The sequence below is a fragment of the Phalaenopsis equestris genome, unplaced genomic scaffold, assembly GCF_001263595.1.
Source record: "Phalaenopsis equestris unplaced genomic scaffold, ASM126359v1 Scaffold000081, whole genome shotgun sequence".
NCBI lineage: Eukaryota > Viridiplantae > Streptophyta > Magnoliopsida > Asparagales > Orchidaceae > Phalaenopsis > Phalaenopsis equestris.
This window is the reverse complement of record NW_018164523.1, coordinates 24,488-40,309: the sequence shown is the minus strand read 5'-3', so window position 1 is coordinate 40,309 and position 15,822 is coordinate 24,488. Positions and strand designations below refer to the sequence as shown.

The 15,822-nt window shown below is 33.9% G+C and overlaps 1 protein-coding gene across 6 annotated transcripts in view; it reads left to right on the top strand.

Annotated features, from left to right (window-relative positions):
* The window catches only part of LOC110019826 (8-amino-7-oxononanoate synthase), a 51,415-nt gene extending 36,291 nt beyond the window's left edge, over window positions 1–15,124 (top strand). Inside the window, exons 4-11 of one of the 6 annotated variants that reach the window (XM_020717670.1) lie at window positions 4,723–4,961; window positions 5,052–5,093; window positions 5,278–5,308; window positions 5,455–5,588; window positions 9,988–10,076; window positions 13,805–13,955; window positions 14,651–14,719; window positions 14,845–15,124. In XM_020717670.1, the coding sequence (XP_020573329.1) occupies window positions 4,723–4,961; window positions 5,052–5,093; window positions 5,278–5,308; window positions 5,455–5,588; window positions 9,988–10,076; window positions 13,805–13,955; window positions 14,651–14,719; window positions 14,845–14,971 (882 nt within the window). In that variant the 3' untranslated portion in view covers window positions 14,972–15,124. Of the gene's footprint in view, window positions 1–4,722; window positions 4,962–5,051; window positions 5,094–5,277; window positions 5,366–5,454; window positions 5,589–9,987; window positions 10,077–10,816; window positions 10,962–13,797; window positions 13,956–14,650; window positions 14,720–14,844 lie in introns of those variants that run through there. The other 5 variants (XM_020717668.1, XM_020717671.1, XM_020717674.1 and 2 more) reach the window with 5 other exon arrangements.
* Window positions 15,125–15,822: the final 698 nt, after the last annotated feature.

The window sequence follows — 15,822 nt, the reverse complement described above, 5'->3', positions numbered from 1 at the left end:
TATATATATATATATATATTAATGAAAATCCCAATGACTGATTTTATTGAAATAGAAAAGGATACATAAAGGTTGTATGATAAGAGCCCAAAAAGGCACTCTACCATACGATACAAGTACAGTAATACTCTAACAAGAGATACATATAGACTCAATAAAATGTAAAACAAATTTAAAACATGCAGAAAACAAGTAGCTAGGGACGAGACAGTTTTGTCCTTGACTCTTCCTCTAGTTTTAGGAGTGGAACTAGATAACAAACTTTGAAGAATTGTGTCATTGCTAGGAGTCACTAATGTATCATCCATTAAGTTTCCAAGTTGGAGTGAGCCCTCAACCTTCTTCCGTCTAGAAGTGTAAATCTGTTATTCTTCATCTGAAGACTTGCTCATGTGATCCTCGATCTGATTTGATATTAGCACCACAGTAGGAGGAAAGACAGTTGTTGCCACCGCGATAGGTTTCAGTATATGTGAAGTGTGAATTGTTACCTCTGCACCTGATGCTTCCTGAATAGGAGCTGCGGGATTATCCTGATTTTTCAGTTCGAACATTATCCGTTGTAGTGTGATCAGGAGAAGGGATCTCAGGGGCAAACACCAACTCCAGTCTTGTGGTGATTCCCTCCTTAAGTTGACTGTCATCAGATTTGCTGGGAGCGCGTTCAGGCACATGGGGTGCACTAATAGTGTTTTCGTGTTTTGACTATTGGTTCTCAACTGTGGGTGCAATCTGAAACATTTCTTCTGCGGGTGTCCAAACATCTTGCAGTGCTTACAGTAGTATGGTTTTTGTTCCATAATGATTTTTTGCCAATAACCATTGTGAGTAGATCCAAGCCAGACTTCTTCTACATCTGGTAGTGTAATATCTCGTTCAATCAAAATTCTTGCAATAGAGGGTCTTGAGAAATGAACTGTAGGTAAGTCTACCTGCAAAGGTTTTCCAAGGATAGTCCCAATTGCATATAAGATAGGTAGGTCAAAGAAATGAAGCTTCAGTTCAGGTAATGAGAACTAGATAGGTGCAATTGGGGGTTATTGACAGGGATCAAAATTGGGGGTCCATTTGAGCAGCTTCATATGTTTGTCCTCAATTGTGATGAATTTCTTTGAGAAAATCCTTGTGTAATCATGTTTTGTGCTCAGTTGTATCATAACATGTCTTCTGTCGAAATGACCCATCTGCCAATCCCCAACCAATTTGAAATCTTCAAAAACCTTCATGATGATCTCCATCTTAAGGGAACCTAATGGGAACTTTCCAACTAGTGTAAATTTGTATTTTTCTGCACGAGTTGAAATTTCAACGTCAAAAAAGAAAATTGCTTGTTTGCCCGCATTTTTCTCTACTTTTTTAATGAGATTGCAATCATCATTTTCTGCAACAGAATCATGATAAATCTGCGGGAATACTGCACTATCTGCGAGGTAGAAATGGGAGCTGCGTTTGTGAACCACTGTAGCGTAGGAGGGTTTGGCAGGGTTATTACTGGCGAGCGCGGCGACGTAGGAAAGCCCTGAGGCCATTACCGCAGCCAGTGACAACCTGCCGCACAGTGATGCACGAGTGTCGAATGACTCTGCCACAGACGGCAGAGGCAGAGCCGAGCAGACCGGGCGGCTCTGTCGCAGAGGAGACGCAGCAGAATCAATTGGCTCTGTAGTAGACGAGTCACAGGCGAAGACGACCGCAACACTGCCACCAGACAAGACGCAAACGCAAACGCGAGACGTCGCGGATGGAAGCAGATGATGACAAGAGACGAAGATGCGAGTAAATCGCTAGGGTTCGCGATGGGGTGGTACCCTAGCAGAGCGGGATGGCGACATGGACGAAAGTTTATATATTATATATATATATATATATATATATATATCATGCATATATATATATATATGTGTGTGTGTGTGTAGATATATGTTTCAAGTGTCCAATTTATAACCCAAAATACTCAATTAAATTATTCTCAAAATTTCTCAAAATTTCTTAATTTGGCTAAAATTCCGAATCTTCAATTCAATATCTTTGGATTTCAACCCACTTAGAGTTTTCACTCTTTAGTTAGGGCAGCCTCTAGTTCTTGGCGTCATCCAAAATTGAGGGAATAGGCCAATAACGAACGTCTAGCTATCGGATTCTTCTAATGCAAATCTTGGAAGTGATGCAAATACATCACTCCAACGATTGTTTAAAGGTCATTTAAATTTAAAATTTTTCAAGAAAATTTGAAATCAAATTAAAGTCAGGTAGCTCTTTGGATTCATACTGGAGAAGGAAAGCCAAAATATGGGAAACTTGACAAAAAGTTAATGACATGTATAGAAACTTCCACGATATATGTAAATGAAAACAGAAAAAAGAATGAGGATAGAAGTCACCAAATAGAAGATTAAGGTCTCACACTAGTACAAGGAGAAGCTTCTCTTGAAAATTGTTGTCGAGATTTGCAATGTGTTCCAGGAGTTTGCATTCAATATCACATGTAAGTTTGATAGAAAATATAGAATTTTATAAGCATAGGTACTTTTAATAACCAAAAAGACTCAAAATTGATACTTCTCAAAATTCAAAATATTGCTAAAATTCCGACTCTTTAATTCAATTAGCTTTGATTCCAGCCCACCAAGTGAGTTTTAATTCTTCAGTTAGGCGGACAACCTCCAGTTCTTGGTGCCGTCCAAAATCGAGGGAATGAGCCAATAACGAAAGTCTAGCCATACTAAGAATGTCACAAGGTCAATAAGCTGAATAAGGAAAACTGACATTTGTAAACCCTCCATACAAGGAAACCTGATAACATCAAATCAGCCATATCCCCTACTATACCGACAACAACAAATATTCCGTCTTTTTCTCTCTCACCAAACTTGCATATCACCAACAGAATGATTCCCCTCATTTTTTTCAATAATGTTTTAATTGTTTATTTACCATGTAATGAAATGAGGACTTAGCAATAGGTAAGCAACATAATTTTTGGTTAGGTTTTTTATTTTGGTAAAAAACTCCATAATTATTTTAATATTTACGATTCAAACATTTTTTTTTTCCCAAAGGATTTGAACAGTTGGCCTCTTTTTTATAAGGAATAGGATATTTAGGGTATTTTTCTTCCTGTCATAGATGCTAGCCCCCACAATTTTAAAATTTCTAATTCTCAATTTCATTTTCGGTTTTCCCATATTCTGAATTGTCCATTTTTTTCAATAGTATGGAAGTTTATGCTGAAGATACGTAATGGTGCCATATTGAGGAGAGGCAAAAACCGATAAAATTCATTTTTATCTTGCATACTTATTCCATTCATCTAATAATAATTCTAATTTGATTAGCAAGATAAAATTTATTCATTTTGTATGCATGAGCAATTAGAACATAGGGATGAATGTAAAAGCATTTAAATGCGGTGGCATTTATATACATACCACTTAATTCTTATTGTTTTACATATCTAAAACCTAAATTTTTATTTTTATATTTATACACTCAAATCATTTATTCACCTAAAAAATACCAGAATTATTAACTTTTAGAAGGTGAAACACACGTTTTCAATCATAGGTATAGTGGTCTAAATGTAAAAAACAAACTTTAGGTGTTAGGTATATTATATATAGGAATTGTGTGGTATGTATGTTTATCTTCCTAAAATAGTTTATATGAAAGCATTGCTAATGAGGTGCTAAAAATATTTTGCTTGAATGTGCTAATGCTTAAAATGATAATGCCTACGACATAGCTAGAATATTTTTTTTTAATTTTGTTATGAAGTAAAATTGCTGATTCTGATGTAGTGCTATTGAAATGTGTGCATGCGGATGCCAACTTTATGGAAAGATGGTAATGTGCAAGAAAGTTGGCTAAAATGATAAAAAAATTGTTCGGTTTGGTCCATTCTGGTTATTGTATAGTTTGTTATTCTGTTCCACATTTTGAGAAATCTTGTTAGCATAGACAATTTGGTTGTGCGATTTGTTAAACCAATCGGAACTGAGATGAACTCGGTAATGTTTGATGTATCAAAGGCAGCAAACTATGGATATGTTTTTGTTACTAAAACAATTAGGAATGCTAAAAAAATTGATTTGAATCGACTAAAATTCATTCTGAATTAAACCGAATTAAATGAAAATCAAACAAATTCTTACATGGTCTTAAAGAGAAGTATATGAAATTAAGCATGGGATGGGATGTGTTCCAATGCACTATCTAAGAGGGAGATGCCCCAACATGCGAGAAACCAAGAAATGTGAACAGTGGGTGACTAATTACCCCATATCATCATTTAGATTGCTGGCACATCATTCCTAGCTTCCTAATTGGTATATTATTTTAGTATTGACAGTTCCTTTATCAATTTAACTTGTAGTTCTTCCATCAGTGAATTTTCTTGTCATATTTCTTTCTTTACTTTTTAATCTTTCAAAGCCTTTTAATAATCAAAATAAAAGCTGCATTATAGGGGATACATTCTCCTTGATTTGTTGTGCTTATATTTTTGAGTTGTGTGCACTTTTGGGTTTTGCTGCCTTATGAAGAGGAAGTAGTCTTGCCATTTTTTTAGGAAACCCTGCAGGTGGAATGCCCATACAAAATAGGCAGATGGATTAGTTCTGATTTTTTGTCCCTCAACTTATTTGCTGACATCATGTTAGTAATAATTGAACTAGTTATTGTCAGGAAGCATTAGCTCTGTTACTGAATTTGTGGAGCTTTCAGGATTGCCTTCTTTGTCCTACTGGATTTGCTGCAAACATGGCGTTTATATCAGCTTTAGGAAGTGTCAGTTCTCTTTTGGTTGCCGGTGGAAAACCTTCTAAAGAAGAAAGAATTGCCATTTTTTCTGATGCCTTGAACCATGCATCAATAATTGATGGCATTTGTCTTGCCAAACAACTTCAGGAAGTAGAAGTTTTTATTTATAGGCACTGCGACATGGAACATCTCAATACCTTGCTGTATGTTTTCAGGCTTTTTCTGAATTTATTTCTGCTACACTCTTCTTTGAACTCAATCCATCATTGTTTTCACTCTATGTTATTTTACAGGTCCTGCTGCAATATAAACAAAAAAGTCGTCATAACAGACAGGTAATCATTTCCTGATCAGGATTTTGCTTGGGTATGCTTAACCTTGTGTATAATTCTATATTAGTAGCCCATGTTATTCAATGTCCTAATTTAAGTGTTTTTTGAATTTATTGCTGGGAATCTTCTATTTTTAACTAATTTGTTCTAAAATTTAAGAAAATCAATTTTCTTAATGATCTTGCAGCCTTTTCAGTATGGATGGTGATTTCGCTCCAGTAAGGGAACTTGTTCATCTGCGCAAAAAGCATGGGTTTCTACTGGTGTTTGATGATGTGAAGCGCAACATTATAGATTTTATTTTAATCTCCAATTTTACCATGTCAGTTAATTTCATGATTTTAACATTTTTATTCCTTTCAAGGCTCATGCAACTCTTGTATGTGGGGAGGGTGGTGGTGGTGTTCCAGAAATGTATGACTGCGAAAATGATATTGATATATGTTTGGGTACCCTGAGCAAAGCTGCAGGTTGCCATGGTGGTTTCATTGCTTGCAGGTGATCATGCACGCTGCATTTATTTCCACAATAAATAAATCAAATAAAATTCTACCCTTCTTTTATTTCAAACCATTTTATATATTGATCGCACATCTCGTCACACTGTCTATTCCTGGCATTAGTCGATATGTGCATTATATTGTTCTACTGATGCTTTTGCGTGACTAGATCTTGCTGAGTTCTTAGTAATTTCATCATTATATCTTTGTTAAAGCCCTGTGACCATTTTTCATCTCGAATCTTTTGAGTGCTTAATTTGCTGCAATGGGGTGGCCATTGTTTTGATATTTCAATTTTGCTTTTCATGGTTGTTGAATTCAGTTGTGTTGCTTTTACGATATATTGTTAAATATGAAGAAAATTTCCTCCACATTAGATTTTAAAAGGATGTCATTGATAACAAAAATATACACCATGCCAAAGTCTTTTTAGTACTACTAAGCCTTTTTCTGAATCAACAAAAATTATATATTGATCCTCCTTACTCTCTTTGTACTTATCCATCAAACCTCTCAATAAATATATAACTTGCGTAATAGACTTGCCGACTTGAATCCAAACTGATTTTGAGAATTTTTGTATCTTGTAGTAATTTATGTTCAATCACTATCCCATAACTTTTAACATATGACACGTTAACTTAATTCCTCTATAAATTGCACTCTTGTGCATTCTCTTTATTCTTAAAAAATATGAACCAACATACTCTTTGTCCACTCATGAGGCATCCTTTTAGTCTTTAAAATAATATTAAAAAGTTTAGCAAGTAAATAAATTTTTAGATCTCCTATATAATTTCACACTTCTATTGGAATACCATCTGGTTCTACTCCTTTTACGCACTTCATTTTATTTAAAGCCTCCTTAACTTTCATTTTACAATTCAAAATTCAGAAAAAGAAAAAAAAAGAAATCCACCATGCTCAAATCATGTTAAAAGGAAAAAGATCCATCATGAACAAATTTTTTTTGCAGCAATTCTTAGTCACATCCCTAAATTTTCAAAATCCAACATTTCTACTTTCACCTAATACTTGCCTCACACCTTCCAACAAAATATAAGCCTCCAACTAACCTTGATTTGCAACCCTACATCCATCGAACACCTGAGTTGGAGAAAAGGATGTCACACTGCCATGCTGACACTCTCAAACAAGGGGTCTGAAATCATTCTATGGAGGACATGCAATGAGAAATTCTTCATCTGCAACAGAGACGTGTCGTCTTTAAGATTAGGAAATCCAATAAGATCACCCATAGTCGCAATGGTGACTCACTAGATTGTGTGGAGGAAATAATTTTTTTCTATATGAAAATTTTTAGTGATAAAAAGTCAAAACCTCGACAATTTGCATGGAATATTATAGGAGAAATCAGGAGATTGAATTAAAAGTGGATTTATTGCATTTTAATGGTCGCGTGGATTCATGTAATTTTAACTAGTGACTCCAGATAGTGGAACGGGTCTTTGAAGTTAAGGACGTTCCACCCGACAGAAGTGTAAAACTGGTTGCCATCAAGCTTAGAAAGAACGCTTCATTGTGATGGAAAAATGTGAAGTGCCTACGCCAACATAGAGGAAAAAATAAAATTGCAACCTGATCCAAGAAGGAATTAACGATGCAACATAAGTATCTACTAGCACATTACGAACATAACGTGATTTTGAGAGTTCATCATTTACAATAGTAAGATCTCTCAGTGGAAGTTTGGAATAGTATATCATTGAGTTCGAGCAACTTATGTTGAAGTGTGGGCTAATGGAGGAGCACAAGGAGAACACCATAGCTCGATATTTGAGAGTATTGAGACCTTGTAGGAGGATCCGAAATTAGCACATATCTTATAATGTTAATAACACTTCACGTGAAAATTGAAGTGCAGGGATGAATCAGAAAGACAAAATTTTAAAATTTGGATCACTGAACATGGTCCAGGATTTATATTCATCAGTATTTCTGCTGTGTTCTTCACCTATTGCAGGCTAGAACAAGATGGGTGAATGAGTAAAAAATAGTTCATCCTGAGCAAAGACTGAAGGGTGCCATTCAGATCGCATATCGTAAACCCGCCAAATTGCTAGCCTGGAACCATCCAACGTTTGGACAATAAGCCGATGGTGATGACAGGTACCAAGTAAGAAAAGGATGCCATGGGAATGAACCTTCTGCCACCACTCAATACCTCATTGATGATGATGGGAATGTTCAAATCTAAAGCTATCTCAGCAATTTGCGCTTAGATGATGCTAATTTCTTTATTATCGGGTTTAGGGTTTGGGAAGATGGGAGACTTGTATGACCTGGTGGAGGTCGCAGGCAGAGAAAGCCACACCTGAGGGGTTGTTAGTGTCGACAATAACAATTGCGGGGGTTCCAGAGTTGGCGAGGTCTGATAGTTGAGAGCGGTTGGCTTCCCAGCATCCAGTAGCGGTTGGGGAGGAGGTCATAGTAGTGGCATTTGATGCCTGACAAGCACACAAGTGGAGTCATAGAGAGCAAAGCTCTGATTTTAGACGAGGATGTTGCTGCTAGGGATGCCGAGGATAGAGAATGTAGCCTGCAAATTAAAGTAAGAGCTGCGAGATGCGAGGTAGGAATATAAGTTTAGGGTTATTTGGATTTATATATTTATTAAAGATTTAAGTATTTTAATCTTAAGCCTTCACAATTTAAGATCATGTGGCAGAGATTAAATTAAATTAATGATAGGATTTTTATTTTTATTTAGTTAGAATTTTTTTAACTTAATAGATTTATAATTTTTTTTCATTTTAATGATACTTTTTGTATATAATTATTTGGAATTATCTAATTAATTCAAACTAAATAGAGCTGAACAAAATTAAACACATTCTGGTCATTTATAAATTGAGCTTAAAAACTATTTATGTTCGACTTGCTACCTTCACGAATGAATTGATCATGGGCTATTTATCGATCCGAATACGAGTTGTTCGTGAATGATAACTTATTTGATAGCCCTCGCTATGACCCATGTGATTTTTGTGTATGTCTTTATTTATTTATTTGTACTTTAGTTTCTAGTTTTTATGCTTTTTTGCTCGTTACTATTGCATAACATACATGATTTTCTTTGATGTTCTGTTTTTCTCTTAAAATGACTACTTAAGATGTCTAGGACATAATTTCTCGATATTCCAGTTATTTTTTATCTGTTATTCCGTTCTGTAACATCGAATTACTCTCCTCTTTCCACTCTACCCAGTTGAAAAGAGCTGATTATGTTTAACAGGAAAGGAAATATTTTGGAAGAGAAACTCATTGCTTTAATACAAATTTTCTAACAGTTCAATTTAACTAGGCCGTGAAATTCCTATTTTGCGAACAGAATTCAATTTAAAATGGCTCACAATTCCAATTCAGATGGTTTGACTTTTAATGAGGTTCATGTTACAGATTAAACTGTCCCGTTTGTTTGGTGTTCTTATGTAAACTTATTTGTCTAATAGATTATTTGAGCTATTTTTAGTACTTTTTATATATATCCTTCCACATAATCTTAAATATAAACGTTATCAGAGATTTTTTGAATGGTGAAAACAATGATTTAGTTAATTTTTTGAAGTTTTAAAATATGGTTTGTCATTACTATTTTCAAGTATCTTGATCTTCTGGGTAAAAGAGCATTTATGCTGGGCAAATAGCCAGTACACCAAACTTCTGGTATTCTGCCGATAACAGTACTCTGATATTTATACTTTCAACCTTCTCAAATATACGTCCAAATTAACGATGCTCTTATCCTCATTATTGTTGCAGAATTCGATGTTACAATTTAACACATACTGAATTGTCATTTGAACCTATAGTGTATAGACCCTTAAAGATAACAGTAACTCGAGTACTTCGACTGTAGAAAAACATTAATCAGTATCATAGAATGCAGCTTTCTTAGGACGTGTGCTTCCGTGCTACTCCTCTTATATTGGTCTTTATAATATGCGGAAGGATGAATAATAATCTGTTGCAGATCCTAATCAGTAATAGTTCACGTTAAAATTTCTCCATTCATTGTGTAAAGTACCTGCTAGTGCTTGCCAAGTTTTTTTTTTTTTTTTTATTTTTCTTTTCACTTCAGAATTGATGAAATATTTGAACTTATTAAATTTTCTGAATTACAACTTTTAGTAATGAGCTTTCTCGTGAATTTATTTGGGGATTCTGCTTAAAATTTTTCTTTTTTTTTCTTGCTTTATCTGCCTAAGTCTATATTTTGTCCGTAAAATATATTCCTGCTTTGATATCTTCTTTAAGCATGTTCTTTCAATTAATTTTCCTTCATTGCGCTTTTTCCAGATCCCACAAGTTCCTTATTAAAAATCTTTTTTAGTACTCAAAGCTTCACTAAATATTGTTTATTAACTGCTGATCAGCAAGAAGTGGAAACAGCTAATACAATCAAGGGGCCGCTCATTCATATTTTCAACTTCTTTTCCAGTTCCCGTTGCTGCTGCTTCCCAAGGTATGTTTCTACCAATAATGTGGTCAATTTTTTACGAGAAATGATTTCTTGATTGTTTTCATGCTCCAAATCTTGAAATTGAGTTAACAGCTCAGTTTGATGTGGGAATTGATTTCTATCTTAAAGATTTTAATCTGCCAATTTGGGTAATCAGAAAATAGATGTAGAGGACAATATTTTGATGCAATATTGATAAACATCTTTGATGAAGATAGATCTCATTGGATCAGTTTAGTTTCATCTGTAGATTACCAAGCAAAATGGCTTGGCTTTTATTCTATTATTGTTGGCCATAAATTTTTGCTGAAGGTTTGTATGTTACGACTGTGCTTAGAGTCATGGAATTACTAAGGCAGAAACAAACGTCAGATGGTAGTGTCGTATAGGTCTAAAAATTATAATTAGCTAAAATAATCACCCAAACACTAAAGATCCTCTAAATCACAAAATGTTTAATATATGCTCAAAACCAAACAATAAAAACAATCCAGTTGTAACAACAATTTCAGTTAAAAATAAATAAAATAAAATAACTTAACGTGAGATAAAGTAGTTTCATGATACCTATTTTTATTTGCTTCCATTCTTTTATAGGCATACTCTTTTACGTTAGTCATTTTAGTGTATTGAAGTTTTTCCTAAAAATAAATAATTAAACAATTTGTTAAGTTTTACAATAACTTTGTAAAGAACTATACACTTAAAGCTAGACTCTCATGCACTTCTCAATATTTGTAAAGATGGTGCTAAATGTCCATGGTACCTTCATATAATCATGAAAAGAATCTCAGCTCTTTTGAGAATTAAGCGACATGGAGTCATATATTCAGGAAAAGAAATCAACTTGCTATTGGCTTAGCAAAACTCGGGGCTTCAATTAAACAGGTTAGACTCGCTAGTAATTCTTGTCATAACCTTTCATTTCTTTTGCATGGTGATTTTATGGGTATGCTTTATGTGAGAACTGATTCCTAGTTCTCCATTTATTGATGTAATACCTCCTAATTTTGATCTATGAAATCTGATTTTTGCTTTAAAAATAATGCAAAGTGAAAAATTTTAGTTATACTGCATGCTAAATTTCTAGCAGACGCTCTAATATGAATGCCGAAAGAAAAAATTGATTATCATTATTATTTCATTTTGTAAAGTTTTAAACATTTGCATTCTTTTTTAATTAGAATCTTTTAAACTTTTTTTTTGCATTTTATTTGGGAAGTCATCTTAGGAGCACGCTCTAAAATTTTGTATAAATCATACTACAACTTTTTCTATTTTCTTTTTCATCTTATTTTTTAAGTCATTTCCATTTCATTTTCATGCACAAGTATAATAGCATCCTCAGTTATAAGGAGGCGACTTCTGTGATACATTTCTTTCATTTGATTTTCATTTACTTTTTCTCAATTAATTAAAATATATATTAATCTTTTCATTGATGCATGAGCATTGTTAAAACATGTTATACCGTTTATGTTATATTGAATTTAAACATTCAATTTAATTTTGAATGCCTGTAATAATTTGAATAGTTCAAATAAGGTCCTAATTAAATTAAGAAATTTTATTTATAATTAAAAGAGCTGAATTTAATATAAGCGGAAATTTAGTTAGATTAATTTTTGGAGATCTGAGTTGTAATCTATTTTAGTTTATAGCACATATAAGCATAACCATTGTTTTCATTTTTTTTTTTTTTGTATTATTCTACATAACTTGTCCTTCTTTTAAATCTACTGTCCTTAAAATCAAATCAAAGTATTTCTTCACATTTTAAACTCACACCAGGCTTGCATATCTTTATAAATCAAATGAATACTAGTGGGAATTTACCACAAGCCTTATCTTTCTTTTAATTTGCAAATTGATGATCTCAATCCTTCAAATCATGCAATTTATAAAATTCTTCATTTACTGAATTCTAACATTATTTTCACGGAAGTATACTATTAATACTTATTAATCTCAAGTTAAGTTAAATAATATTGAAATTAAAATTAAACTCAAACTTAATTATTGTCTTCCAGTTAAACCCTCCATCCCTTTACTTTTTCTCTTGTATAGGAAATTTTTAGATCGAGGACACAAAATAATTTTTTTTTTCAAAAATTCCCTCAACCTATTTCATCCGGGCTTGGCACCGGCATTAGTGGTTTTAAAAATTTGTTTGTTAAACAGTTTTAATATAAAAAAATGAAAGATATATTGATAAAAAGACTTACAACTGGTAAGTCTTTTTCTTATTTGTCTCTTCTATATTTGTTGGTAATTTTGATATTTTGTTGAGAAATTTCTGTAGTTATAATCCTGTTAAAATAAATAATTTTTTTCTTAAAATTATAATAAACATTAAAATTTGTAAATTTTTAATTTAAATTCATAAATAACGACAACAATTTCAATTAAGTTTAGTATTGCTAATAATTAAATTTTCTTGTAAGTCTTTTTAATTTTGATGTCATAACACTAAAATAATAATAATATAAATAAGATAATATATCAACATGAAGTAATTAAGTGTAAATGAAATACTTAGTGAATTTATATTTCATAAAAATTTAACATGATTTGGTGATGGGCTCAATTCAAATTGCAAGCATAGGATGAAAATCTTGGGGCGAACATGTGTTGGACCAAAAACTGCAGGCTGCTACTGGCGCTAGGCAGCGGGCTGGGAGCAAATGTGTGTGAACTGCTGGCCTGGGAGCAGGAGCAAATTGGCAGGCTAGGACAAAACTTTTGCGAGGGGGAGAAGCATAGTACTATGGGGGAATTGGTATGTTTCAAAGTCGGCAGTAGTAGGTGCTTTCAACGATGGCAAAGTGGGAAAATATGTGCATTTCTGTGTGGGTTGGAACAGGATTTCACAGGAAAATCACATTTCAAGCAGGTGTCTACAGTTTCTACCAAATTAGGAAAAAATCACGATTTTCTTACTATTTCTACTAGCACATTCCTACTTTTAGCCTTATTATTAAAGTAAATGTTTGGGGCCCTGAATCCACTTCTGATCTAATTCCTTTCTAGTCTTTTGGTCCGTCAATTTCTACTATTATTCAGTAAAATATAATATTAATAATTGGCAAACATTGAATTAAATTAACTATTAATGAATTTAAAAATACACCCTCAACTTATATAATATTTTCTCTCTGCTAGATTGTCGCTTAATCCATATCTCGCACATGACTTTATCCTTTAACGCAGCATCAATCGGCACGGTAACTTAACCTATGCACAAAGTTGATTCTCTTTCCTGCGTGAGAAGTTTACTCTTAAACCCAAGCATGACCCCACCTCCTGCACAGGACACCGATCTCCTACAAGGAAGTCGTTCAGCCTGCTCGGACCCTCTTCCTACTAGTTGTCTTGTGTGCACAGTGTTGCTTATTCTTCCCCATGCTAATGTTCAAACTTCCGTGCTCATTATTTCTCTGGATGAGGTACACACCACTCATCTCACTGCTCAACACGTGATTCCTCCCCTCGCATGAGGCACTGTTGGCCACCTTTACTCGCTTTCAGTTCCTCGATATCATGTATTTTTCGATAGTTGCTCACTGATTCAAAAGCTTCTCCCTTCCATCTCCCAATTGGCATAGCTGACTTGTTGGTTATATTGATGTGAGGCAGCCAGTTCAAGTTATTATTATTATTCATATATTTATTATTTTTTTAGTTATTACATTATATACCAATGCTACATGAATGACTTTCTCAGTTTGCAGCTGCTCTTTTTGTGGCCAAAGAAGAGAAATGGCGCCGGGAAGCCATTTGGCATCGAGTGCATGACTTTTGTTCGTTAACTGGATTTTTGATCACGAGTCCTATAATTTCTATTGTCGTTGGAAGTGAAGAATCAGCTCTGCTGGCTAGCAGGTTTGCTTTTCTCAATTAGCAAGTAGAGAAACATAATATTTTTTATTCAAACAACTATAATCAATACCAACCTTCATGCATTAAACAGTTTATACAACCTCAATATGTAGCGCTGAGCTAAGTGAGCCTAAGTTTTACACTGGCTCAACTCATGTGAATGAGCCATACTCTTCATGTTCGGTTCTTTTACTTGTGGAGTTAAGCATGGACTGTTTTTGAACACAAATCTATTTAAATTCGCATAAAATGTCACTGCACATTTAGTTATTCAAACATATATGCATGTATGAATTTGTGTACACAATCCACACATGCCCACACGGATGCACTCATACACACATGCCCGCATGCATGTGCATGAACACCTATGCATGCATGCTCGGTGATGTGAGTTTGTCTGATGGGTAAGAACTTTGGAATTTGTTGCCAATGTCTCTAGGTGTATCATCACCTACGCCGTAATAACTCCTACAATGTGAAGTTTGGTGTGGGAAAAAGATTGTGCGTGTACACACTTTCTCAGGAGCTAATTTTCATGCCAAGTACAATTGAATGCAAAATTCGAAAAAGAATGGTTTGAAAACTTCTGCAAATCCTTCTGCTGATCAATTAAGTGTGACAAGTGTGTTCATAGTGATAAGCTGTTAACTCCCACTAGTTACTGTAAGTCTTTTATCACGTATTGTTCATTGCAGGCATATGTTGGTATCAGGTTTCCATATTACCGCAATCAGGCCTCCTACAGTTCCTCCCAATTTGTGCAGGTTAAAAGTTCAACTGACAGAATTACGAAGAATCACAAGAACTGTTCTTTGTTTTTTTTTTTTGTTTTGATTCATCGGACACAGAACACAGAAAATTTACAATGTCATTTCATTCCACTTGGCAGATTACGGATAACACTCAGCGCTGCGCATACATTTGATGATATCAGGATGCTCGTAGCTGCATTGTCTCAATGCATCAAGTTGCCCATTGTTGGTAGGGAGAATGACCCGCCAACTTCAAAGCTCTAGATTTGATCAGACTCACCATTTTTTTCCACCTCTCTTGACTGTATCGGGGAAGATTGGTAATTTATTTTCTATCAAAATTAATTAAAATATTAACAATGTATTAACATTTGTTCGGCTGCCCTGCTTATTAACAAATGCAGTAGATTTATTTTTAATGTCGGATGAGCTTATTTCGCAGCTCAAACAATGCATACTTAATCCTTTGGGCAAATCTTATTTTGTTCATTATATTATGGCCTGATTTGCCATTTAACCAGTCATTTCCTTTTTTGTTTATAAATACTTCAAATTTCAATATCTTTGAAAGGAAATGCTATGCTTGTTGAATTTGATGATTGCTGATTTTACAGGGACATTTAGAATCACTTTGAGATTGAAATCTTCAATATCTTCATAATACTTTTCAGGATTTTTATCAATAAGATCAATACACGCCTACTCAATAGTTTGATCTGTCTTTTATATAGAAAAGCTCAACTAAGTCTAAATTGTTTATAATATCTTTAATCAATTTTAAATAAAAAAAAATTATTTAATCAATCAACCTAAAGTACAGATGCTGTCGTAAAGGAATGATTGTGGCTAGTGTGCATTTCTGATGGTAGGTTGTGCTCTTCTCATGATGATGAATTGGATCTTATTTTATTTGAGTTGCAGTAGAACACCTCTTGACTGTCTTTATTCATAAATCAAATGAAGAGAAAGCAGGAGCTTGACAGAAAGTGATTAGCCATGCTAACGTATGCAAGAAGGTTAGCATAAAAATTAAAATCTCATGTTAAAATAGTTGGTCTGCATAATGAATATTGAACACCGTTTATTGCACTAACTTGTCCTTTCTAGATTGGGTA